We start from the raw sequence: 25,759 nt of genomic DNA, 5'->3' as shown, positions 1-25,759 counted from the left end.
CAGTCTGCATACTGTCCAGGGTGGGTGTCACCACCCTGGGCCTATCTGACCTGGGGGCCATCATTAGCACTGTAATGTTTGTCCCTGGGTCTCCCTGTCCCCAAGGCCACACAGGTGTCTTGGGTCCCAAAGTTGGGAGGGGCAGGAGCCCAGATGGGAGCATGGGCTGTAGCTGCAGCACAAGCCCTAGCCACACCAGGCTGCTCTGGTCCCCAGCCAGCCTCAAGCGCTGTGGGTACTGTTGTCTTCTGCAGAAGAGTTGGGCAGTGTGCCTGCTGCTATGGGTCCCCAACACTGCCTAAGACAAGGCCAGAGAGGTGGCCAGGCTTTGCCAACCACTGCACCAGGGGAATGCATCACTGCCCCCCTGCTTGAGGGTGCTGCCAGGGGCATTCCTCCCATTCGTGTCTTATGGGCTGGGAGCACCCTCCCATGGCCGAAGCCCCTTCACCAAGCCATGGATTTACCCAGCAGTCCCACCTCCTGCTGCTCCCAGGAGAGAACCAGGACCTGTCTGGTGCCGGAACCCCGGGGCAGATTAGTGCCGTTTATTAAACATAATGTAGTGAATCGTCACTAAAATGTTGCAATGATTAAAATCCCCTTGTCCTGGGCAAGGATTGGGAGGCGGGGGAGGTGTCCAGACCCCCTTGGGCAGCTGGGGCCCCTCTCCTGCCGTGGCGCTGGGCACAGGCTGCCCTCCTCATCACAGTCCGCAGCCCCATCCCTGCCATCAGGGCTCCTCCTGGTCAGGCTCAGCCTCAGCACCACCGTCTGCGTCACTGTCCGCTGCAGGCAGGCTCCTGCTCTCGGCGATCAGGCGCTTCACCCCCACCAGCCACTGGCTCACCTCATTCACATGGTCCACCATGAGCGAGCGGTGGATCTCGTCGGCCGCATCCCAGTGCTGCTGCTGGAGCTCTGCCGGGAAAGGGGAACCCAGCAGTGGTGTGGGCTCAGCCTCCTTGCCTGGCAGATGGCCTGGGTGCAGCCCCTCCTTGCCCCTCACCTTGCACCAGGAGGCTCATCCTCTTCCTCACCGGGACCGACAGCTTCCCCTGAGCCCAGGCGTCCCCCAGCACCGTCAGGCGCCGCCCGATGTCGTCGCACACTTGTTTCTGGAGGCAGAGATGAGCTGGGGGTGAGGCTGTGCCCCCCGTGCAGCATGGGGCAGAGGCAGTGGGAGCGGGTCTCACCTGCACGGTGGGGCGGCAGGCGGCCAGGGCCTCCCTCAGCGGGGCCAGCACGGTGTCTGCGGGCACACTGCACTCCTCGGGGCCTGCTGCTGCACTCGGCTTCCTGCCCTCTGCCCGGGGGGGGCTGATGGGGCCCAGGGGGGGCGGGCCCAGCACTCGAGGGGGTGATGCTGCTGCAGAGGCCGCGGGGGCACTGGCCGGGTCTGGAGGAGCCCCTGCAGGAAGAGGCACTGGTGGAGCTCCAGCAGCCCGGCCGGAAGCCAGGACCTGTGCACTTGTCACCCCCATCCCGCTTGTCACCCCCTTCAAACAGACCCGGCAGGACATGGGGGTCTCAGGCCCCAGGACCCCTGCCCATGCTGCCCCTCTGCCTGCACAGGGCATCGCTGCGCCGGCACTGCCCAGCCTGAGGGACAGGAGAGGGAGGAAAGAGAAGAGTGGGAGAGGAGAGGCAAAGGAGAGAGAGAGGAGAGGAGGTGCCCGGCTGGGCAGGGGTAGCACAGGGCGCGGTGAGGGGTTTCGCCGGTGCTGACCTGGGGGTGCACCCGCGGGCGGGGGGGGGGCCCGGCGGGTGAGCGGGGTTCGCCTGGGCCCCCCAGCCTGCGCCTGCAGCCCGTACGAGAACTGGGGGGGGTCGTTCCAGCCACGCTCCCGGTTCCCTGCGGCATCAAAGAGTACGGTGAGACCCGGCGGGGAGCTGAGGGGCTCCCCCCGGACACCGGGTACCCCAGGACGGGTTATCCCTCCCCAGACACCATCCTCCCGGGGCTCCCCACATCAGACACGGCCCCACTGGCCCCCCCCTCCCCGGACTCCCCACCAGGACACGGCACCTCCCGGGCTCCCCCACGGCGGCACCGGGACACAGCCCCCCCCGGGGCCCTGCTCCGGACCGAGCCCCGCGGGGATGACACAGGACCCCAACCGCGGACACGGGGCCCCGATCCCGACCAGGGACCCGAACACCCGGCCCCGGCCCCCCCCGTTCCGGAAGCGCGGCCCGTCCCGCGCCCCCTCACCCGGCTTCACGTAGAGCTCCGCCATGCCGCGACGTCACGCCCGGCCCTGCCCCTTCCTCCCGGCGGCGCGGGGCGGGGCAGGAAGGGGCAGGTCCCCGCCGGGGTGGCGCGGGCCGGGACGGGGCCGGGGAGCGGGGTCGGGGCGGTGGGGCCGGGGCTGGGGATGGGTTGCTCGGCCCCGGCCCCCGGCCCCGGCCCGCTATGGGGTGTGCAGCAGGGCTCGCCTGAGGCGGAAGACCTCCAGGAAGGACAAGAGCCCCCGCTTGCGGACACCGGCCCCCGCCGCCCCGCCGCTGCCCCCGCTCGCCTTGGCTGCCCCGCCGGCCGCGTCCCCCGAGCCCGCCGGGCCCCCGCCCGCCGCGGCCCGCGCCTTCGCTCCCGGGGCAGCAGCCACCAGACACTTCTGGTACTGCACCTGCGGGACAGAGGGACAGAGAGTGCCGGGGGTGGCTGGAGCACGGCTCCGCGGGGGCTGCGTGCGGCACGGGCTGGGACACGACATGGCACGACCGTGTGGTCAGACACGGCACGGCATGACCATGGCATGGGACACAATACACTGTGGCTGTGGGGTCACATGCAGCGTGCTGTGGTGATGGGCTGGGACCCAACATGGCATTGACATGGGGTCATATACAACACATGGTGGCCATGGACTCGCACACAGTGTGGCTTCACCGTAGGGTGGGACACAGCGTGGCGTGACCATGGGGTCAGGCACGACATGGGGTGGGGCACACACAGCATCCGCACTGGCACACAACCCAACCAGACATGGCTGCGGGTTGGACATGGCACTGTGGGGTCGGTTCCCTCCTGCCCCTGCTGCCCGCCCCAGCCCCCAGCTTTGCCCATCCTCGTCCTCAACTCTCGCCTCCTGCAGCTCCCAGAGGGATGGGAAGCCAGGGCACGGAGCACACTCTGCTCCAGCTCACCATGCAGGCTGCCTGCACCGCCTCCGAGATGCTGCCGGCATCAGGCTCGCACCAGAAGGCCGTGCACTGGAAGCGTCGCCCCGTGTCCACGATGAGCGCAAAGGTGTGGGCATCGTGGCCCACCCCCAGGAAGGTCACGTACCGCACCTGGCACTCCCAGATGTGCGCCGCGTCCTCGTCCTCCTGTGGGGACCCTGTGGGACCATCCACCCCTGGCCACCCCCAGGCAGCCTTGCACCCCCCCAGCTCCCCTCTGCCAGGAGGCTGGGCACCCCATGGGGGTTGCCTGTCCCACCCCAGAGGCAGCAGGGTCCCCACGTCCCCCTCCCCACCTGCGCAGGGTGCACCCTCATGGCCGTGTCAGACACATGGATGAGGGATGGCATCCAGTGCTCCCGCCCGGGGCCCCTTGTCAGCTTCTCGATGGCCTCATTCAGCACATCCATCCCTGGGGAGCAGGAGACCCTATCCCACCAGTCCTGCCCCAGCTGGAGGCCCCACAGGCAGGGACACTCCATGCTGGGGCAGAGCTGTTCAGCCACCCCATGGCGGGGGGTCTCGGGTGTCCCCCAGTTGCGGTGGGAGCGGCAGCACTTACCCATGGCCCTGGGCACAGGCAGGCTGCCGATGTACAGCGCCTCATAGGTCTGTATGGATTGCCTCACTGCTTCCAAGATATCCACTGCCAGGACAGGAGGGGTAGAGGATGGGGGGGCAGGACCCTCGTGTCCCTCCCTATCCCCAAGGACCCTGGAGACATGGCCTTGCAGGCCAGAGGGCTCTGGCCACTGGGCATCCCACTGCCTAAGGGCAGGCTGCGGGCATGGGGAGCAGCTGGCAGCACTGGGGAATGGTACCTTGCAGCGACAGGTCCTCGGTGGAGATGGGCTTCAGCATGGTGGCCCGGGGCAGCCCGCTGCTCGCTACAGCTCGCTCAGCCACGATCTGCAAGAGACGGGGGTCCTGGTGCCTCCTCCCACCCCTGAGCCCCCCCGGGCTGTGCCCACAGCGGCCGGGACCCCTGCATCCCACCTTGGAGCACATCTCATGCAGGGCCTTGGCTATGCCCTTGGCAGGCACATTGCAGTGAAAGACATGACACTTGAGGACGCAGGTGTCCTTGTCACTGGCCACGAAGGCAAAGTCTCTGCAAGGCCATGAGCAACATGGTGAGGCCCTGGCAGAGGCACCACACATGCCCTGTCCCTTGCCTTCCCCCCTGCCCCATGCCCCCTTACCTGTCCCTGCAGCCACGGTAGCAGTTGGGGAGGGACAAGCGGGGACAGGTTAGTGCTAGGATGCCTTCCTCCCTATCCCCCCAGGCAGAGCCGCCCCCAGCCTCCGGCTCTGCCGTGGCCCCAGACCTGCCGTTGTTGCACCCAACGCCCCAGACGCGGATGTTGAGGATGGGCTGGCGATGGATGAGGCTGCGGTCGAGCGGGTCCACCAGGCTCATGGTGTCCTTTTTCAGGATCATCACCAGGTCCTGGCCCTGCAGAGGGTCAGTGGCTCCCTCAGCCCGGCAGATGGCCTGGGCACCTCCAGCACCCAGCCCACTAGCAGGGACAACCCTGTCCCTCCAGCCTGCTCAGCCCCAAGCATGGGGACAGCCCTGCCCACCCCACGCCCTCCCCAGATACTATTCCCATGTATGGGGACAGCCCACCCCGGCACCCCTGGCACTGTCCCCAAGGGGCAGCCCTGTCAGACCCACCTGCCCCACACCTGGGACCACCAGATGATGGCCTGTGTGGAGAGAGTTGATCTGCCACTAGCACTGGTCCTGTGTCCCACCTCCCCCCCCACCTCCCATCATGGTCCCTGTTGGTGGGACTCTGCCTGGCAGCACTGTCTCGTGCTCTCACCTCACCCTGGTTCTCGGCAGAGCCCTGGCCCTTGCTGTTGGAGAGCTGCTGGATGCAGTTGTTGACAGCGATGCTGCTTTTGCCGGGTGCCAGGTCCTCCTCGGGGATCTCCACCCAGCCCAGCGAGCGCACAGCAAAGCACTGACAGAGACACATGGGGCTTCAGACACCCCCATGCCCCTTGTTGTGCCAGCAGGGTCACCCCAGGTCTTGCTCCCACCCCTGCCCCTGCCAGCTGCTGCCTGTCTCCCCCTTTGCCAGCCCCAGCCCAGGTGCAGTACCTTGGAGCCAGGCTCTGAGCTCTGGAAGTCATCTCCGTGCCAGGGCAGGGAGGTCCTGCAGAGGGACAGGGCGGTGAGGGGATGGCTCCCACTTAGCAGCACGGGCTTGGGGCACCCAGGAAAGCACCAGGAGGGCCTGGCACCAGCAGCCCCCCCACACCGCCAGCTGGGAAGCTTCCCATGGAGGTGACCAGCATGGTCTTGCCAGCTGCAATGTGTGGGGCTGCTCTGCTGCGGTTACCAGGGCCCGGCACCCAGCAGTGGTCAACGGTCAGTGGTGCACCACAGGCTCTCAGCCTTACCTCCGGGACAGTGAGGCCATGGGGCTGGGAATGGGCCTGTCCTTTGCTGAGTGCTTTGCCACGGGGGCATGGCAGTCCTGGAAGAGAAGAGGGAAGAGGTGAGGGCAGCAAGAGAGGCTGCTAGGAGGCACCAGCTAGGATCCCTTCCTCCCTTTGCACCTCAGCTTGTGGGCATCCCATTTAGCCAGGATGAGGCCAACATGGGGCCTGCTGGAGGCTCTCAAGGGGCTTAACCCTGGCCAGGAATGGGCTGAGCTGAGCTTTAGGGTGACAAAGACAGGCCTGCTCCAAGGAGAGGCTGGACTAGCGATGCCCAGCTAGTCCAAAGGGCTAGCTGCCCCAGATGAAGAGGGCTAGCCCTGGATGCGAGGGCCCTTCACCAGGCTCCTGCTAGGGGGTGGGATCCAACACCAGGCCTCAATCCTCGCCACATCCCCTACCGTTCCCTGGGGTGTCTCCTCTCCATCAGCCTCCGGGCGCCCTCCAGGGGCAGTGGTGCGTGCAGGGTGCTGCCACTGCGTCGTGCCGGTTGGCACATGCCAGTAGTAGGTGCCCAGAGAGTCACAGATTTTCCTCCAGCCTGGGGGGAGGTCAGGGTCTGTCTCCAGGCTCTGGTCACTCCAGAGGTTGTCTGTGCAGAGGGAGAGCGTGAAGTGAGGTGGAGGGAGAGGAAGGTCCTCCAGCTGCAGGGTGCCCTGAGAAGCGAGCAGCTTCACCCAGCAATGAAAGGATCCTGCAGTGAATGCATGGCTGGGAACATGGCCCAGGAAAAGAGCATGGCAAGCATGGCAGGGAAAGGCTTGGTGTGACACTAGGAGGGCTGCAGTAGTGGTGGACCCCAAACAAGTGATCAGTGCAGGCAGCTGCCTCATTGGTGGCCCAGCAGAGGCACAGAGTGTACAGCCAGCCTGCTAGGACAGGCACCCTGCAGGGCTGCAAGCCCTGCGCTCCCCCTGCCAGCATGCAACACCAGCCCTCTGCCAACACCCCGGGGTGCCCGAGACCACTTCTTCCCAGCTTGGCTGAGGAAAGGGCCTGGGGACAGACCCCTGGGGTCTAGGAGGAGGAGAGCACCCTTGGAGGGTCGGCAGCTAGGACGAGTAGATTAACCCACTCCCCAATGCACCCCAGGGCCTGGAGAGGTCACGCAATGAGCCCGTGGTGCAGCGCAGCAGCAAGTGTTGCCCTGGGGGCGCAGACCCGCATCCTCAGAGCTCAGCGCACCCCCGGGGGTGCCGGGACCGGGCGCTGTGCGGGGCCCCTCTCTCGCCTCCTGGGGTTGGGGGGGGCTTCCGCGACCTTGGCAGGGCCGGGGGGGCGGTGCTGGGAGGCCCCAGCACAGGCCGCCGCGGGCCCGTTCAGCACGGCGGACAGCGCCGGGCGCGGCCCCGCATCCTGCACCCCGCAAACCGCATCCCGGCCTCGGCACCGCACCGCACCCCCATGTCCGCACTCCGGAGCCCACGCCCCAGAGCCCACACCCCGGAGCCCGCATTCCGGAGTCCGCACCCCGGCCCCGCACCCCGGTTCCGCACCGCACCCCGGAGCCTGCACCCCGGCCCCGCACCGCGAAGCCCGGCCCCGCAGCCCGCTGACCGTCGCAGTTGACGAGGACGATGGCCAGCATGTAGTCCTTGCCCAGCATGGCCCCGGCGCGGCACCCCGGCCCCGCCGCCTGCCCAGGCCCGGACCCAGCGGCAGCTGCGGCGGGAGGGGCGGGCCCGGGGCGGGGCTGCCTGGGCGCGGAGGGCCCGGGGCGGGGGGGGTTGGACCGGGGCTGAGGCCTTCGAGGGTTTCGGTGCAGAAAATGGGGCAAAGGAGTGGGGAAGGGGCATTGAGGGGCAGGAAAGAAGGACTCGGTGCAGTAGCAGGTCCAGGGCAGCCCCTCGTGCCTTTCAGTTCGTTCCCTTCCCCTCCCCACACCCTTAGGTTTCCTCCATTCCCCTCCCTTTCCCCACAGATCACCCTTATCCATGCTTATTCCATGTTCATTCTCTTCCATGCATGCCCAGGTCCTGTCGTTTCCTTGTGGTCCAACCTCCTTCAGTCAGTACTGAAGACACCTAGATGTGCATGCTGGTCATCTTCCCCTGCTCATCAGAGGCTGAGAGCTTCGCATCTCTGGTTTGAGACTTCTTTTTTCCATGCTACCCTAAACTGACAATCCTGGTTAATGCTGAGTACCCAGGGTCAGAAGCTCTGGAGACATTTGTTGTATGTCTCAATACCCCCATTTAGTCTCTGCCATGTACTGCTGGGGACAAAGTCTTTCCAAGCTACAGGTACCATAATCCAAGATGGTTTGCTGTCCGTGGCATGTCCAGACACTCCACTGTGTCCTCTTAAGCTTTCCATCTTCAGAGCCAGAAGCCAGTAGTCCTGGATGTAGGCAGTGTCCTTGAGAGCCCACATGCAACCTCAAGCTGCCCTGCTTCTTTCCATGCACAGCTGTCCACAGAGCTTGCAGTTTTTGGAAGTGCCAATGAGTTTTCCATGCGTGTTCCCTTGCTTTCAGCAAGGCATTGCCTCTTTGCTTGGCCTCATTCATGTGCGCCATGGGCTAACATGCCTTAATTTTGTGAGGTGCTTTGTCCTGCGTTTTAACCTTGCTCACACCTGCTGGCCTAAGGAAAGCACCAGCTGCATTACCCGACTTTGCAGTCACCCACAATCATTTCCGTGTCTTCTGCTGGCATCTGCTTTTTTGGCTACAAGCTATTCTGCATCAGTCCACTTTGTTTCAGGGACATGTTTTGCCTAATCCTACCCCAGCTCACAGGAGGGACATTACACAGGCCATCATCCTACCTGACCCTCAAGGCGGAACGGTGGGCACTGGTTAGAGAGCAAAGGCAGCAGCTTCTGGGGAGGGGGTGTCTGCACCACGTACCCCAGTGGTGGCCAGTGCCTCCACCCAGACAGAGCACTGCAGGGAGAGGCTGAAGGCAGACCTGGGGCTGCAGGAGGTGCCCAGACCTTCTCCTGGGGCAGGGACAGGCAGCAGACCTGCCTGCAGACCGTGTGCCCAGGGAGGCGGTGCAAGTTGCAAAGCATCAGGGAGGCCAAGAAGGAGACAGACACTTGGTTCCAAGTGCAGTCTGCAGTGGAGCCACAGCCAAAACCTCCCTTGGTAGCACACAGAGAAGGGAGGAGGGGGAATAATGCAGGGGAATGGAAGCTTGCAACACCAGGCCCCGCAGTTGGAAGCGACATTCCCTGAAGCTAGAGGTGCCCTTGGAGAACCGCTTTGCAGCTCTGCAGACTGATGATGAAGGACCCGTCACAGCAGCAGAGACACTGGAGGTGGGTACAGCAGCCCAGCCTGCTCCCTGTGTAACAACAACTACAGCTAGGAAGAGGCAACGGGTGATGGTAGCAGGGGACTTTTCTGAGGGGTGCAGAGGCACCAATCTGCAGGCCTGATGTGCTGTGCTGCCAGCCGGGGGCTCACATCAGGGATGTCACAGACAGACTACTGAGCTTTGTACCAGGCCACTCACTATTATCCATGGCTGTTGTTTCACATGGGCACCACAGATGATAGAGCACCACAGGAGCAGTGTGAGGACTATAGGAAGGGGTTGGAAAAGGCCCGTCAAATCTGCACAGTCAATGAATGTCTATGGCACTGGTGCCACAACCAGGGGTTCGGCCTCTTAGACCAGGGGACTTGTTTTGAAGGTCCACACTGGCATACGCCGCCTTACAACTATGTATTTTGTCATGTATTTTCCCACACTTTTAAAATGGAAATGAAATTAAAAAAAAAAGAACCACTTAAAGAATTATTTAGCTACTTGATTTTAACAAAATACTGTCTCTTCTGATTATGTGTGTCAAGGAAAACCAACAAGGCACACAGTGAAACATCAAGTCGACTGCCCACTTCTGTGTTCCTTCACTGTGCTCTTCTTGTGGCTTTTATCACCACCTCCCATTTTTTGTATCAGTTTTAAATTTACTGTGATTTTTTTAAAAACTATGGTGTCAAATTTAATAAAAACTTAGCTGCCTTCAAGTGGAGGGGATGTGCTCAGAACCTCCCTGATCGGGCACTGGGGCCCCGCATGTTTCAGGCTTATTTTTATCTCCTGTGTACATTGATCACATCCCCAAGGCAGCAGCACAGTGACAGAGAAACACTGATCCAAGCTAATCTAACTCTGGAAATAGGTCATTGAATTAGGGAAGGGGGGCAGGAATGACTGAAAAGGGCACACAGATTTCAAGAATTGCGAATATTTCTGATTCAGAGAAACAAATCCTGATGACAAAGAAAGAATCAACAACTGTTTCTCATGCTGGCAATATATATTTATTGTCATTTTGGAGATAGGTTACCATGTGTATATCAGGACTTCAGACTAAAAACAAATCAGGATTATGAACTCTTAGCATATGCCAGTTGGAAATTAAACGACTGAATGTAAAACTGACTTTTAGAAGAGATTCAGTTGGTCTATTTTTTGTTGTCCCCCCCCTTTTATTTTCCCCACTTGAGCCGAACATCTTCCCCTCCCCTTCATGTCAACCTCAGAAAAATAAACGACCACCCAAATGCATCTTTTTCTTTTTTTACCATCAATCCTCTGGCAATCTCAGAATATTGCTGATTCTACAACTTCAGAACGCAGAGAATCTTCCTCCACTTTACCTGGCTACCAAGTCCAACTTTAAGGACTAGACTTATAGATTTGCTTATAATGAGACTATTGTGGTTACGTTATTATGCTGCAAACCTTCAAGATACATGCTTTGCTGTTCCAGAACAAGCTACATCAGTGCAAGATCTGACAGTCTGTGCAAACAAGCTGCAGTGCTATAAATTCTTAAATACCTTTCCTCTCCATGTCACATGTGCTAACAAACATCTTCCACCAATTTCAACTATCCCAAATACAGCAAAAAACAAAACCAAGAGAAAGATGAAGATATTTCATGCTTTTATACAAAAAAATCCACCCTCCTAAATAAAAATCCCCTGACCCCCAAAAGAACAGGTCAAAACTATTTGTTCCCCACCCTCCCACCTTCTTCTAGCTTTTATGTATCACCATTAAAACAAATGCATACAACTTACTGTACAAATATGAAGCTGCGGGCATTCAAGTTACAGAACATTCCGAAAATAGTTCAAGCATAGAAAGTCCACTTGAAAATTGCAAAAATAAAGTTTCACTTTTTTAAAAAACAGTTTGATCAGAGCTCAAGCAAAACGAACATTGAACAATTCTCACTTCAGTTTAACTTCAGCAGAACGCCACCTTCAGGAGTTAAAAACAAAACCCTCAGATTTTTGGTGGTAACTGACCAAGTCTTTTAATGAAGAGAAATGGCATATACAACAATGGCACAGACCTTAAGCATCAACCACATTTTTCAGCCAAAAGTAAGTTTACAAGTGAGCTGAGTCATTCTTAGCATCAAATGGTACTGATTGATTGATAAAAACCATAATCTGCCAGGAATAGACATTAATTAGACTGGTATGAATGGAAAGAAAGATCCAGGGCATCAAACAGGCTCAGTTTTTGTCACTGAACCTTTTTTAGGCTAACAACTTCACTAGTGCAAGACCGTATGTTTACCTGATTAAATGAAAACTCATAAATGTCACCATTTAAGAACACTCATACAAAACTATTTTTTTTTCTTTTAAAAAAGTGCCACATACCATACTTTTACTAAAAAAGTTACAAACTAATGGAAGACTGTCTGCCTCCATCTCTTGTCAATAAGGAAAGGCCAAAGAGATTCTTTGATCCCAGCTCGAAATGGCGTTCTCTGGCCTATCCCCAGCATCTCCAACTTGGAGCAGTCCAGCTGAGCGTTCCTCGGACGAAGAGCACCCACAACTGGACAATCAGTAATCTAAAAAACAAAACAGAAAAATCCCCAACACACCAACAGGTAATCAGAGATGACAGAAGAATATTCTTATATATGCTCATTTAGAAATTTTCCTTCATAGCTTTCTGTACACGTACATTCCCTCCTCCCTTCAAGCTGCTTTGTGTCTTGTATTTGGGGAGTGCCTGTACTTGCTTGTTTGTTTTATGGTTAACTTTATTTCAACATACGACATGTCAGGCAGAGCGACCTGAAGTGTCCTAAGTTAAATTTTTCTTACTTGATTACTGCTCACCATTTATGCTTTTCTATATTTTATTCCTATTTTCACCCTATTATTATAATCACAAGGTTAAAAATTCTCTAAAATGTTGACAGAACCATGTCTTGATCAATATACCTGAAGGGAAATTGATTTGCACAGAAATAATTCATTCTTTTTCTCTCCATCTTCCAAGCTACATTTCAGTTCCAGCTTTTACTAATTTAGAATCCTTGGAATTTATTTTGGATATAAATAAAATCTTGCTTACACGTTATTCTCACAACATTATCAGTATGTCATTAAGAGTAGTCTTACTTTTAAGTAAGTATCAATAAAACTGCAGGACAGGCATTTTAAGCGAAGCCAAAATGATATGAAGTTCTTAAGTGCATGTATTCAGAAATAAATCTAGACATTGACAAGTTCTTATAGATTCCTATCTTTGAGTTAATGTTCTGTCAATCACTAAGCTTTTTTAAGGACAAAAATTCAACAAAAAATATGGACTTGCTCGTGCCTAAGGGAACTGTTCTGCAGAAGTATTGTTATATTACAGCCTGCAAAACCGGTTAGTGACTGACTGGGCAATACACTCAGCAATACACTCGCTGTGCCAGACGTACTCACACAATCTTCCTAAACAGGAAGTTTATTTGTACAGCTAGCGAGACCTGCTACTAGAAACCATAAAACATCCCTCTTTCTAGAGGCTGAACAACACATCACTTACCGGTCTCAAGTGGCTGCTGGGAAGGTTGAAAGCATCTGCAATGGCACACGCCATTTCATACTTAGTCATCTGCTCGTTGCCAGACCAGTGAAATGTGCCTCTTATTGATGGGTCCTACAGAAGAAACAGAACACACAGGTGAAAAGCAGCAGCTGGACTAGTCCTCAGATTAATCCCTGTGCAAAAATTGTGCAGAACAATCTTCCAGCAAATCCTATCCTAAAAGCATGTTACAGCACCTCACTGATGTTCTAGAAATGTCTCGTGTATTTTCAGAGAACACCTGACTAAGGGACTGAGACCGAGTACTGGTGTCACATGTATCTGGCCTGACTTTTCACAAACAGCTTACATTCTGTGGAATTATTAACAGGAGGGAAAGGAGGGAGCCAACCAACTAAAGTCAAATAGCTGGGAAGGAAGAACTCCGCTATTCTATACTAATCACTTACCCAAAAAACAAACGCAAAAGGTGCCACACACAGTTTGAATGTGAAATTGCAAACCATATACGAATCCTTTCTAACAAACTGATTGTAGCATATCCACCACACATACATGGTCCATTTTTTTCCAAGCTATATGTATGAAAAATAAAGGTGGTTTTGTTCTCTTGCAAAGATGGTAACCTGAAGACGCTGTGGTGAACACAATCAAGTATTTAAGTCCAGTGGCTTGGTTTTGCCAAGTGTTCTTAATACAATAAATACAGGCACCTTTGAGAATGACATTCAACCACCATGGGTTATTTTTTAGTCCAAAATAGCAATTTGTAAAAGGCCTGTTTCAGAAAGTTAGGTATTTGCATTTCTCTCCTGTATATTAGAAGACACATGACAATTTGCAGAAAGTTCTGTCCCATCAGTTCACTTGTTTTTGTTTCAAGTACCCACATGCTGTCATGTAAGAGTACTGCAGACTACAGCTAGTCCTTTCTTCCCTCCCAGTGTTTCCCAAATGCAATGAATAATGTAGGTTATAGGCAGTTCTCAATTGTTCAGAAACAAAGCCAAGAACTCAAACCCATTTTACCTTGGAGAGGCTTGTTTCTTTCTTTATATTCTTACCAGCATTCTCTTCTCTGCTAGCTGTCTGCAAACACTTGCTACATCCTTGACGTTAGTAGGAAATCTTTGTTGCCAGTGGTCCATGTTGGCAGACTTATTACTGAACTGCACTTTATCAAACATAACAGTCACAGCACTTTCCTCCAGCCTTTCTACCTCTCCATACAAGATAGGAATCCTAAGTACTGCAGCACCTAAAAGAAAGAATATTTCAAAAGTATTAATATTGCTATGAATAAGTATGAATGCTGTAGCATTACCTGAAGAGTGTTATGGAAGTGTTAAGAAATATGCTGGTGATATTAAGCATCTACAAATCACAAAGAAAATGCAATTAATATATTTGCCCTCGGAATATCATTTTAATTTGTATCAATTGAAACAATTTATAAACACTAAGTTTATATAAACTTATTCTGAGTTATGCTGTTGATTGCCAGAAAGCCAACAAGCTTTTATTAACACCGCAAGAGAAAAAAGAAGGTCTGTTTGGGTTAGAACAATGATTATAAACTTTACAAAGATAACAACCGAGCTGTGCAGTTACTGCAGCACTCCCCCTCCTCCCTGGGTAAGAGCACGAACAAAAATTCCCACCGAGCATCATATTCAGGTGTCAATTACAGACAATGATTTTTTGCTCAGCATGCAGAAGCCTCCTACATCAAGGAGGATATTATTTACCAGGAAAAAAGACATGAATCTTGGAATAAATGAGGAACAAGTTGACAGAATATAGTAGTGAACAATATTCAATTTCAAGGTAGTGATTTGAGAAATTAAACTAACAGCAAGCAAGTGCAAAGAGAAGAATATTTTACGATGGAATACATCATACAGTCTACCTCAGTCACGAAGACTCAAAAGGCCTCTCTGAAGGGAAATGCAAGAAGGCTATGACAAAAGCATTAACAGTAACACAGATATTTTGGCTTGAAGAAAAACAAAACAAAACAAAACAAAACAAAACAAAACAAAACAAAACAGTCAGTCCCGAAGTTAGAAGGGGAAGTCACCAAATCACTGCAATTCTTACAGATTTGTAGGAAAATGCTATAGTCATTAGAAAGACAAAAAGAAAAAGCTAACACACAGATTATTCTCACAGAAAAGTAAACAGAAGTACTTACACAAGAAAAACAAATACAATTAAAAACCCCAACGTGACACTGATTTCCTGCTGCTCTAAAAACAGTTTGGTTGCTCAGCAAGTATGTTCTTCCTCTCTTTAAATACTGGTTGAAAGCTCTCATTTTTAATCTCTTTAGAAGTATTCAGCATTTGAGGAAGACAATACCACAGCTCTAGACCTGTCTGTGACTTGGAGAGCATTAGCTTCATTACCAGTGGTTCTGATGACCCACTGAACTTTACTAGTTTTATAAATATCAGTACTAAATATAACTTATATCCCTTCCTAACCAAAGCAAAATATACTTAAAAAAAAATATGCAAACCCCCAAATTATTTGTGGAGATTTCTTGCACCATACAACAGAAATGGATAGGGAAGTTCTTCACACAACTACAGACATCTAAAGACTGAATTCTACTGATACAATATTAGCAAATAAGTGGTTGGAAGCCTTAATACATATAAAATATTTATATTTGTATCAACAGTAGGATTTATATTTTCAAGCGTCTTGCTCAGCACCATCTCAAAATTCCTTCTGCTAATGATACCACTGCTGCAACCCACTATTGCCTAACAGATCATGCTCAAAAGATTTTGAAACACAACTGAAGTGCTGAGTTGGAGTTGGGATCTGGCAAGATACCCAAATGTACTTGAATTTGGTACAGTCTTACCTCCATTACCAATCTAGAACAGGGAGCAAACAGCATCACAGTCAAATTCAGAGATGATATTTAGGTAAGAGGTGGGGTGAACAACTTTCTATTTTTACTTAAACAAGACTTCTATCAAAATGTTTCTTAGAAAGTCTATTTCTTAGTAGTAATGACAAAGCTATATTAAGGCCCATCGTTTTCCAATGGAGTGTACATTTACTTACTGAAAGACCATCACACTAATTTATCAATTGTTCCATTCTCTGGTTAGGCAGAAGGGAATGACAGTATCATACTAACATATCAGAAGCCTCTTCTGCAAGTGCACTGAGATTATTTTCTCCAAATTCTTTGAGAAAATACAAGTGCTTCTGTTCTTAGAATATGTAAATGGAAACTGTCAGCGTACTAACCAGAAACAGCCAAACCTCTGTTTCAAACAAGAAATGAGTTTTAAATACAAGGGAATGTGTTCAGTCCCAAGCTTTTTTCTCCTGATTAGGTAGAAGTTTTTAAACTATGTTTGTATATTTTGAATGCCAATTTTCATTAAGAAAAGACTTTAAATAAATAAAAATTTAGTTGCTTAAAACCAGAAATATGTTACTAACTCTTTAGAAAGTGTTACAAGCAGGAATCTGATGTATATGGTGAGGTAGGTGGGTAAAAATAAAACAGATGGCCTGACGGCTTACGTAGGAGAGCAAAACAGGAGATCAGCAAGAAAACCAAGAGCCTACAACAGAGGCCTATGTTAATTTTATCTGCATTATTATTGAATCATAAGTCCATTTTCCCCTTTAACTAAAGGTACATTTAGAACAACTGTAATGCATCCCCTTAAGTAACAGCAGCTGTATACAAAGCATGGTAAAGCTTGTGCCATTACAATACACTGATGATGTATTTTATCTTTCCTTTGGAGTAACTGATTCACAGCAGACAAAAGCTTGTGAACATCCATCAGCATAGACTAGTAACACAAATGATGATCAGAACAAGTAAGAAATAAAGCTTTAGTCGACCTGTAAGCAATAGGAATGGTTCATGAGCAAGGAGACCGACTCTTGATCACATTCTTTTCTAAATCTTGTTTCCATGGTTTTGCAACTTTATCACTGACTTACGAGTCTACTAAGCTAATATACAACTAAATAAAAATAGAAAGCCTCTATTCAAAATGTGAGTGTATTCTTACCTTCATTATTTTCCAGGACTGCCTTTTCACCCTCCAGTTTGGTTTTACCATATAAATTCAGGGGATTTGGTACATCAGTCTCTTTATAAGGAGGACTTGTTCCATCAAACACATAGTCTGTACTAATGTAGATCAGAAACGCTCCAACTCCAGCTAGGAAGAAAAGGTTTATATGGTCTATTTTAATCCATGCCTTGTCTGGAATCCCAATAAACGTTTAAACAAATCTCTGAAGGACCTCATCTTCTTCTAGCCCCACTCATTCCTGCTGCTTTGTCTGTTCAACAGACACGCATGCTACCCTTACAGAAGACAGGCTGACAGCACACTGATTGCAAAAGTGACATTAGCACTTGGAATAACTTACTCCTATATATGTCCCTGTATAAATAAATGCAGCATTTTAACAAGAAACCACATTCATTAGATGGTCTCCTTACCTGCCTCTTTTGCTAAGTTCCCTGAAGCAGCCACATTGAGCTGAGAAGCAGCTTCTGGTTGATTTTCTACAACATCTGGCCTTCTTTCAGCAGCACAGTGCACTATAACATGAGGCTGGAAATTAAAGACTAATTTTAAACAACATTGTCGAGAGATTGCAGCTGTACCCTAGCTCTAGCCATGAACTCCCTTGGGCAAAGAGGCATTTCACTAAGTTGTGAGAAGTAAGAAAAGCAGTAGAATTATTTGTAAGCATGGTGTTCTGAGAAGCATGCTTTCCTTAGGAAGTAAAACAGAGTCATGCTGCTTTTAGGTGCCAAAAGACCTGATCACTAATTTTGCAACTGTGATCTTCAGTACCTCCAATTTTAAAGCAAGATTGAAGTTGACGGGTTTTTTTCAACTCTGTACAATAATATAAATAATAATAACATGTATCTCACACACACATAACTGTACTCAAAATTTCTAGATAAGCCATTTCCACATGGCTTATTTGACATATGCAGACCAATAATAAGATATTTAAAGCCATTTTACAGAATGGCACCCTGCATAATGCGTTTCAGGTTCCTCTTGCAAGTCAGATTGAAAAAACTGAACATCTTCCTGCACTGCACACTGGACAAAGAGTTACTGCTGTTGTATTCAAGTGTTCTTCAAAAGAACTGCTTCATATTACTCTGTCACTAACTAACAGTTATCTTTTTCTTTCAACTACCAATGCAAGTGTGCCGTATCCGTTACCTGTCTCTGGTGATTACAGCAGAGCTTAGAACTGTCTGTAGCTGCAGAGCAAACTGACCTTCAGATGTGGCAGCAAAGGCAGCCACACATCTTTCAGCACTCCACCAAAGCATTGCCCCACTACAGCCACATAAACTCAGTATCAGAAGAGCACTATCAACTGAGTACTAGATGTATAAAGTACCCTAACCATCTACTTCACACTCCAGGAACTCACCTGAAAATCATGGATAATGTCATGAACTGCAACAGAGTCCAGAAGATTTATCTGTTCAAATCTGGGCTGAGCTCTCCTGTATCCGCAGCCAACTGCATTCCAATTATTTTCATTGAATTCTTTAAACACAGCTCTGCCAAGAAGTCCTGTAGCACCAGTAATGAGAGCTCGCCTACTGGGAATATCAACATCTTCCTAGGGAAACAAGAACAGGAAAAGTTTTCTTTCTACTGTTATTTATAACTATGTTTTCTTTAAAAGTATGCAAGGCTACAGCCAGAGCTACTGCATTGAACAGCTTCCCTCACCACATGAGTGTTTTGGAGTATCTCATGGAACACAAACAACTGGGAGCACAGAGGTTGTACCTAGTGAAGTATTTAAACATATTTTTGAAGATGATAGTGAAAGCAAAACTTAAATGGTAAACTCATTTACTTCTACAATGGGAGGGGACATCAAACCAAACCACTAATGAAGATAAAATTTTAAGTTCATTCAAAATCTGGTAACTTTGTGCAATTTGAAATGAGGGAAATAATAACTTCTTTAGAAAATGGACCCAAAATATGCAACATTTAGGGTCCACACCCTGCAACAAGTAATTTTGGACCGACTGTGCCTGTTAGAGGCTGCAGCAGTACCATATAGCTCCCTGTGGGCCTACCTACGATGACTCTAAGAAATGAAAACTTGAATTTTATTATTAAATGGTAATTCACTGTCATTTAACACAACAGTCTAGTAATAAGTAAAAGCAAGATACAGCTCTCCTCTTAGTTTTACAAAATGCATCTGAAAGTGATTTGATAATTTAAACTCTCGATCTATACAACATCCTAAGGCTTCTTCAGCTACGGCAGATTTCAGTACTTCTGACAGCCATGTACAACAGTGCACACAAAGTTCCTTCCTCTCCACCACTCGCCAGACCACAAAGTTTTCAAGACAGGAAACCCAAGGTTCACGTCTGTCTGAGCAATCTATATTTTCCTTTCATGCTTTACTTCTGCAGGTAGCATAAACAAAACGAAAAGCATATACTTACATGCCAGTACAGACCAAAACTGCAGGAGTGCAGAATCCACACATCTGGGATTTCCTGACTGCTTTATGCACAAGGACCATCTGTGATAACTGACTATAACTTTGTAAATGCTCTCTACTACATGATCCAAATAGCCCTGTCACTACCGTGCATTCTTATGTTTTCGGCATTGTGACAGCCCAGGTTTCTGACTGCAGCACAGGAAGCAATAGAAATTGATTCCAAATTACCATCTTTCCCCCTTAAAATTCTAGAATCCCAGACTGGTTTGTGCTGGAAGGGATGTGAAAGCTCATCCAGTTCCAGCCCCCTGCCACGGGCAGGGGCACCTTCCACTAGAGCAGGTTGCTCCAAGCCCCTGTGTCCAACCTGGCCTTGAACACTGCCAGGGATGGGGCAGCCACAGCTTCTCTGGGCACCCTGTGCCAGCGTCTCAGCACCCTCACAGGGAAGAACTTCTTCCTAATATCTAATCTAAATCTATACTGTAAAGTTAAAAGACTTATTCCATAAGGGCATATGCCAAGGTGCTGACAGTTCCCAGCACAGCACAAGCATTTTCCTCCACTCTAAACCTTCAGGTGAAGGATGACTTCCTTAAGTATTGGGTGAAGATCAGCAATTGACATTCAGACAGTTTCGTTAAAGTGACAAACTACAGCAAATGATGTTTATTTATAATTTTTTAAGGCTGCTCCTGTTCTCTGAAAAGCATAAGCAAGAACACTCAGTGTTGTGATGTCCTTTTTATCTCTGCAAAGCCTGGACAGAACCTCACAGGACAGATTTACCAGTGCTTCTAGAGCTAATAAATACCAAAGCCCTCTGGCAGGAAACTGAGTTCTCTAAAAATGTCACAGAATGTCTTTAATAAGTAGGAAGTGACCGACACAAAAACTTGTGTCATTTGTAAGCCCTGGCATTTTTAAGCATCGTTAATCAAGGTTTGTTTATTCTACACAGCATAAAGAGGATATTACATGAGCAGCACAGCCTGAACACAACGGTCACAACCAGGTTTAGTACTGTCTGCATCCTGTTGTTCTTGTCTGCAAGACTAATTAAGTCTCTTGTTTCCACAAGGTTAGCAGTGGATGTTTCCCATAAATTCAACACCAACCATCAGTTTTAATGCGGTTAAATGATCTGGTAACATGAAACGTGCACAGGTTAACTCTTTCCCTATACGTTGCCCTGCTCTTTTGCAGAATGCCACTGAGCTGCAACAGGCTTTCTGCCTAGAAACTGCAGTAGCAGACCTTTGAGTCTCTCTTGAGGACTTTGGATGCTTGGTGTGCCCAAACATTCCAGAATTCAAATGTTACCCTTTTGCCTACAAGTTTTGTAGGCTTAAATACAAGCTGCTGTCAAACTAGCCCATCTGCTAACAGATTTTTTCCATGTGCTTCTCAATCATGAAGCAATCAAAAACCCAGAGCCATCAAATATGCACAGTTGTCTTAACTAATTTTGAATAATACTACATAAATGCACCATTTTAAGCTTTATGATAAAGCGCCCGATTTCATTTTGCTCTATCTGATGTTCACTGCTCACTAGGAATCAACGTAATAAAAGAGCATTGTACTCAGCAGCCTCATTCACATAAAAATATCCAAGATAAGACTAAAAGTAGCATTTGGGAGACCTAGAAGTATTTTTAGAGGGTATTAAATTATAAAAGTATAATTAAAAATTATATTTATAAATTATAATTAAAAAGGCGGAAAACCAAGACACAAGCACTTTATAAGCTTTATATAAAGCTCAACTCAGAGATGCCCATGTTACGGAAGAGGCTGCCGGACTCACGCAGGTTCGCACGCGAGGTGAGGACCAGGAGGACGCGGCATCAGACGGGACGGCAGCACCCGCCGGGCCGCTCCTCGCCGCGGACTGCACCTGCTCAACGGCTCTCACATGGGACAGGCTCGCGGGCCCAGGGCAGCTCCGGCAGCGGGACCAGGCGGGACCGCAGCGCAGCGCCCAAACCGCCGTCACGGCGGCAACGCAACGGTGGCGGAAGGAGGCACCGAGTGTCCCGATCCCGGAGCTCACAGCAGCCCCGCGGGGAAGGGCACGGCCCAGCCACCAGCAGGAGCCGCCGCCCGCGCTTCCCCTCGCACCCAGCACCCCGCGGACAGGCGGAGCCGCCACAGCCGCGCTGCGACAGCCCTTCCCCGACGGCCCGCGGCACCTCCCCTGGCCCCGCAGGGGAGGCCCGCCCGGCGGCGCACCCCGCGGCCCTGCGAAGGCAGGTCCGTGCGGGGCGGCCCGGCCCAACCCAGCCCGCCCGGGAGCCGGCAGCCGCCGCCCGCCGCGGTGGCGCACCCGGAGAAAGCGGCGTCGCGGGGTCCCGCCACTCACCTCCACCAGCTCGCAGCGGCCCGGCGCGAAGCGGATCTTGAGCTCCTTCTCCCGGCCGACCATGGCGGCGCCACGGGGCCCGCCCGGCCCGGGGCCTGCTCCTGCTGCTGCTGCTGCTGCTCGGCGGGGCGCTGCGGGAGGGCAGACGTGCCGTGCGCCGCGCAGCAGGGCGCGCCCTCATTGGGCCGCGGCGACGACACGACGCAGGCGCCTGCCGCCGCCGCGCGCTCAGTGGCTGAGGAGCGCCAAGGAGGAGGGGCCCGGCCGGGGGCTTAAAGGGGCCGAGCCCGGGGGAGGTGGCCGCGGAGCCATGGGGTAGGGGAGCGGCAGTTCGCTGGGCCGGGTGCTGTAGCGCGAACATCGCTGCTTCGGCGACACCGCAGAGCCAAGGCCCGGGCTGGGGCGGCTGGGAAGAGCCCGCTGGAAAGCGGGATGGAGAGGCGGAGCGGGGCCCCGGCCTGAACATGACCCTGCAGCCCCGGCAGCGGCTCTGGCGGGGTTTGTGTCAAGTAGATGAGCCCGTAACGGGCTCCAGCACAGCGGCCACAGCTGCCGGGCAGCCTGCACCGGTCTCGGCTCTAAGGAAAACAGCCCAAGCAGTGATTGCTCCTTTCCCTTTCCTCCCGCGAGAGGAGGCAAGGAATGGCACGCTGCACCCAGAGCCTCCCAGCACGGCACCAGTGCTCAGCAGCTGGTGAGCAACGCGTTTGTGTGTATGTCCGTGCCGCGCCCGAGGCTGCAGCTACAGCTCTTGCTGAGGAGCTGCCTTTTACCGTGTCCACAGAGCTCCAAAGAGCAACCCCAGCTCCTGCAGCAACCGCTCCTCGTTTACAGCCTTAACGTGACAACCTTTGCCCCTAGAAACTGTAAACTTCCACTCGTGTAAAATGATCAGCTCCTGCCTTTTATACAGCAAAACTTCCTAATGCACATGGCTGGCGGCTAGGAGATACCATTAATACAGCTCTGACATCCTTCAAGAGAAATTATTTCATTTTCGTTTCAGAATGGCAGAAAATCGTGCATTTTTCCATTGCCTTTATCCACAGCTTCATATGAAAGTGACTGGTAAATACCCCGGGAAGGTAGGGTTGCCTCGGTGAAAGCAATCACTGCCTCTGTTACTCATCCCACAATTTTACACTTAGAAGATGAGAGCTTACTGTTTTAGATGCAGGGTTTTGAAGTAACATGAACCTGTTCACAAAGCTTTTTACTGTAATACTTCTGACCCACACAAAGGCAAAGACCCTTTACCCCCTATTGTTTTGAACAACAGGACTAAAGTTAGGTAGATGCACAACAACTGGTAGCCAAGCCTTACTTCAGCTACGTTCACACTGATGTCTTTACCTAAGAAATTAATTTCAACTTGACTTAAAGCAGTATTTAAGTGGCATTCAAGGGAGAAAAGCAGCTGATACCTACAGCAATTAACACACAGAGAGAAATCATAATATCTACTAAAACTGAATAGAACTATAGCGTAGATGACATTTACCAGGTCATGTACAAGACAAAGCAGCATACATATAAAAATCTCTTCAGCCAGTTTCTGCCTTCTTGGACTGCAGATGCCTTATATTCCTTGTAATACACTATGGACATTTAATTCCCCTTTGTTAACCTTGGACCTCTTAGAAAATACCAGTAATTCCTCAGTTGAGATTCAGAAGAGGAACCTGCAAAGCTTGGGGGAACCGCAGAGCAGCACCAGGGTAAGAGCCTGGGCTGCACCCATGTTTCACCCTCGCTGTGTGGAACCAGGAACTTAGCCCTTCAGGCTTAGAGCAAGGTGAGAGCAGGGTAAACTCAACACTGGGGTCTCTGGCAAGAGCCATGAGCTGGCCTGTTAAACACCTTCACATTGTTGGCAGCAGTCTAACAGTTACAAAAAACTGGGTGTAATTTGTTATCTTCATAACAATGTAGTCTATTTTTTCCTCATTTACATTGAATGCAATAGCATTCTAGCTTACACTTCTAATGTCTTTAGCACTATATTCACTTTGTGAAACACTATGATCTCACAGAATATGCAGATATTGGATTATAGTCCATATCAGTTATTTAAGCATAATGCACCACAGGGTGACTAACTGCACCAGACTCTGCACTCATTAACATTTCAGACTGCAATTTGCGGAGACTAAAGTACAGTTCTCTGCTCCTTTCCCCTAGGTTCTGTAATCAAAGTGCGGCAGCAATCAGTTAATGCAAAGATCCAGAGCCTTACCTGCTCCATTTCCACCGGCATTTCAGGCATTGCCCCAAACTACAGAAGGAATTACAGCCTAGGAAGTTACTGCAGTTCTACTGCGCACTCGTCCCTTTGTCTGCTTTGCCTGCAGAGAGCACATGGACTGAAAAGCAGCAGTGGCTTAATTGACCTTTGAAACCGAAATGCTAATCCAAGCCCTACATCACGTGTGGCTCTGAGTCCTGCTAAGCTTTTGGTCGATTCCCAGTGGTACCATTTAAGCAGCTCCGTAGGGACTTAAATCTGTACTTCATAACCGCCAGCATGAGCAAGTGCAGCCATTGTGTGCCTCAGATTTATTCAAAGCACCAACACGGAGTCTTGTGCAGTTTCCCTTTTACAGGAAACGGGAGGAGGGCTTGCATTAGGTCAGCTGAGTTGAGGAGTCTCACAACTCTCCCTTTCACATTTAAACTCAGTGCAGCCTAGACCTTGCTGCAAATCAGTGAGATAGCAATAATTTCTTGCTAAATTAGTGTTTTTTAAATTAAAATTACAAAGTATGTTCTACAACATACAAGTAGTTGATTCTTGCAGTGTACCTTGCAGTTGATTCTCAGTGTACCTCAGGTGAGCTACCAGTATCAAGGTTTCAGTTTTTAACAGGTATTTCATATCTGCATGATACTGGTAAACAACTTAAAGCTGACACAAAACACTCAAAATTTCCCCTTCCACTCTTTGCCTCTCTCCCCAGTCTGCTCTACATTATTTATCTATCTTTTAATGCTAAACCAGAACCTGACAGTGCTGTAAGGCTAGCATAATTATTTGCTGGAGTGACCCACTCTTGTCGATATAAGCATGCTCTCAGCAGCTTAAAAAGGAATTAAAATGGCACTGCCAATTAAGCTAGAAGGTTTTAATGAAGGCTGTACGAAAACAACATGTAGTCATCATAATAGCACAGTCTTGTGATATCTGCAGTATTTTGCTTCACTCCATATACTTTCACCCTCTGACAAACTCTCGCTAACTTGATGCAGGACATTTCAAACACAAATCAAGGTGCAGCTAAAAAAACGTACCTTACCTCAGTGTCCCCATTGCCATGTTTTGAGTTTTGTGGAAGCTTCTGTTAACATTCACTTGCCCTAATCTCTCTTGAAATAAAAGGCTCATTTACATTTTTAAAACTACATTGAACTAAGGATGTCTCACTTTTTTTGCACGAAGGCTTTTCAGACTTCAGCATTCTGATTTACGAACAGATTTTGCCTCAAAACCCCCCATGCGAGTAGAACAGCGCAGAAAGTCTGCAACTCCAGCAACCATGCATTAAATAATGCCATCTTGTGAGAACACTGTAGGAGCTGTGGAGTGTCACTTACTCCATCTTCAGTTGTGCACAGATGTGTCCCTTCCTGCCCCCTTGCTCACCAGGCAGTTTGGTTTAACTAACTGCTCATTTCACATCCACCAACCAGCATGTGACATCAGTGTTTCTGATACGTACGTGTTCTCATCCAGTGAGCCAGACTAATGCACATTTACTCTACAAATTTCTTTTACTTCATCTAAATCTTTCAGACATGAAAACTTTTGTATTTTTCTCCACAAGGAGAGAGAACTCCAGTATTAAATTCTTTCAGCAGCTTGTTAAAATACGCCTTTCAACACTTCAGGCAAGCTGCTAAGTTGAACACTAAGTATTTCTCAATTCAAACACCTTAAATTAATCCTCATCCTTGCTCCTCAGAAGCTCAAGTAATCCAGCAAACACAGAAAGATGACATTAACAGACAAAACGTAGCAATTTCTTTCTCTGGACTTAATACACATTTTTGGTACGTTGTTTCCCACGTATTATCAATCCTTTGTAAGCCCATAATGTCAGTATAAACGGCAATATCTCCAACACATCAAGCTTTGTGTACTGCCTGTCTGCAGCACCCATGCGCAGGGTATTAGTAGGTACAATACCAAGAACACAGAGTTCCACATTTCACTTGAGTGCCAGTACTTCCTTGTGTATTAAGAGAAACTCACAGGAAATGAGTGGATAAGGGAATTGCAGGTTGTATGTATTGTACAGTTCCACTAAATTTCTGTAGGATTGCAGAATACGCAGTCTTTGTGCCAAGACTGACTCTAGGCTTTGTGACAAAGATTTAAGACTAGAACGAAGAAGTCAATTACACTGTATGTTGAGTTTGGGTTTTATCCCCAATTTGTGAA

At 50.0% G+C, this 25,759-nt stretch overlaps 3 protein-coding genes and 1 long non-coding RNA gene across 11 annotated transcripts; 1 reads left to right on the top strand and 3 right to left on the bottom strand.

The window, feature by feature from the left end:
* Positions 1 to 513: 513 nt before the first annotated feature.
* APBB3 (amyloid beta precursor protein binding family B member 3) lies at positions 514 to 7,675 on the bottom strand. 5 transcript variants are annotated; one of them, XM_030503825.1, is made up of 17 exons: positions 7,564 to 7,675; positions 6,039 to 6,229; positions 5,599 to 5,675; positions 5,297 to 5,351; positions 5,016 to 5,156; positions 4,515 to 4,642; positions 4,389 to 4,394; positions 4,183 to 4,297; positions 4,008 to 4,095; positions 3,749 to 3,832; positions 3,483 to 3,598; positions 3,151 to 3,333; positions 2,216 to 2,630; positions 1,730 to 1,855; positions 1,197 to 1,411; positions 1,010 to 1,118; positions 514 to 921 (listed from the first exon to the last, which is right to left on the bottom strand). In XM_030503825.1, the coding sequence occupies exons 1-13, from the start codon at positions 7,598 to 7,600 to the stop codon at positions 2,415 to 2,417; spliced, it is 1,437 nt and encodes a 478-aa protein (XP_030359685.1). In that variant the 5' UTR covers positions 7,601 to 7,675; the 3' UTR covers positions 514 to 921; positions 1,010 to 1,118; positions 1,197 to 1,411; positions 1,730 to 1,855; positions 2,216 to 2,414. The 5 variants fall into 5 exon arrangements, with proteins under 5 accessions (XP_030359685.1, XP_030359684.1, XP_030359687.1 ...); XM_030503824.2 differs by lacking the exon at positions 7,564 to 7,675 and adding an exon at positions 7,195 to 7,329; XM_030503827.2 differs by lacking the exons at positions 4,183 to 4,297; positions 7,564 to 7,675 and adding an exon at positions 7,195 to 7,329 and having other exon boundaries at positions 5,021 to 5,156.
* On the bottom strand, positions 734 to 1,484 carry SRA1 (steroid receptor RNA activator 1). The gene is made up of 2 exons (XM_030504877.1): positions 1,010 to 1,484; positions 734 to 921 (listed from the first exon to the last, which is right to left on the bottom strand). The coding sequence occupies exons 1-2, from the start codon at positions 1,482 to 1,484 to the stop codon at positions 734 to 736; spliced, it is 663 nt and encodes a 220-aa protein (XP_030360737.1).
* A 2,215-nt stretch (positions 7,676 to 9,890) lies between the features above and the next one.
* MAT2B (methionine adenosyltransferase 2B) lies at positions 9,891 to 23,868 on the bottom strand. 4 transcript variants are annotated; one of them, XM_030503804.1, is made up of 7 exons: positions 23,558 to 23,868; positions 17,907 to 18,101; positions 16,942 to 17,056; positions 16,502 to 16,654; positions 13,511 to 13,704; positions 12,444 to 12,557; positions 9,891 to 11,469 (listed from the first exon to the last, which is right to left on the bottom strand). In XM_030503804.1, the coding sequence occupies exons 1-7, from the start codon at positions 23,585 to 23,587 to the stop codon at positions 11,299 to 11,301; spliced, it is 972 nt and encodes a 323-aa protein (XP_030359664.1). In that variant the 5' UTR covers positions 23,588 to 23,868; the 3' UTR covers positions 9,891 to 11,298. The 4 variants fall into 4 exon arrangements, with proteins under 4 accessions (XP_030359664.1, XP_030359665.1, XP_030359666.1 ...); XM_030503805.1 differs by lacking the exon at positions 23,558 to 23,868 and adding an exon at positions 18,345 to 18,723; XM_030503803.2 differs by lacking the exon at positions 23,558 to 23,868 and adding an exon at positions 21,322 to 21,526 and having other exon boundaries at positions 9,944 to 11,469.
* On the top strand, positions 21,980 to 25,758 carry LOC115615548. The gene is made up of 2 exons (XR_003994086.1): positions 21,980 to 22,015; positions 23,584 to 25,758. It is a non-coding gene; the product is annotated as an uncharacterized LOC115615548 (long non-coding RNA).
* Position 25,759: the final 1 nt, after the last annotated feature.

The sequence above is a fragment of the Strigops habroptila genome, chromosome 12 (assembly GCF_004027225.2).
Source record: "Strigops habroptila isolate Jane chromosome 12, bStrHab1.2.pri, whole genome shotgun sequence".
Taxonomy (NCBI): Eukaryota; Metazoa; Chordata; class Aves; order Psittaciformes; family Psittacidae; genus Strigops; species Strigops habroptila.
This window is presented reverse-complemented; position numbering and strand designations above follow the sequence as displayed.

Coding starts and splice junctions, on each gene's coding strand:
- SRA1 (XM_030504877.1), bottom strand. CDS start 1,484: ATGGGGGTGACAAGTGCACAGGTCCTGGCTTCCGGCCGGGCTGCTGGA. Junction 922..1,009: donor GATGAGCCTCCTGGTGCAAG/GTGAGGGGCAAG, acceptor CTTTCCCGGCAG/AGCTCCAGCAGCAGCACTGG.
- APBB3 (XM_030503824.2), bottom strand. CDS start 7,243: ATGCTGGGCAAGGACTACATGCTGGCCATCGTCCTCGTCAACTGCGAC. Junction 6,230..7,194: donor CGTCCTCGTCAACTGCGACG/GTCAGCGGGCTG, acceptor CCCTCTGCACAG/ACAACCTCTGGAGTGACCAG. Junction 4,643..5,015: donor CTGCCGAGAACCAGGGTGAG/GTGAGAGCACGA, acceptor GACCCTCTGCAG/GGCCAGGACCTGGTGATGAT.
- MAT2B (XM_030503803.2), bottom strand. CDS start 21,384: ATGGTCGGCCGGGAGAAGGAGCTCAAGATCCGCTTCGCGCCGGGCCGC. Junction 18,102..21,321: donor GCCGCTGCGAGCTGGTGGAG/GTGAGTGGCGGG, acceptor TTGTTTCCCTAG/GAAGATGTTGATATTCCCAG. Junction 16,655..16,941: donor GAACTTAGCAAAAGAGGCAG/GTAAGGAGACCA, acceptor TTTTCTTCCTAG/CTGGAGTTGGAGCGTTTCTG.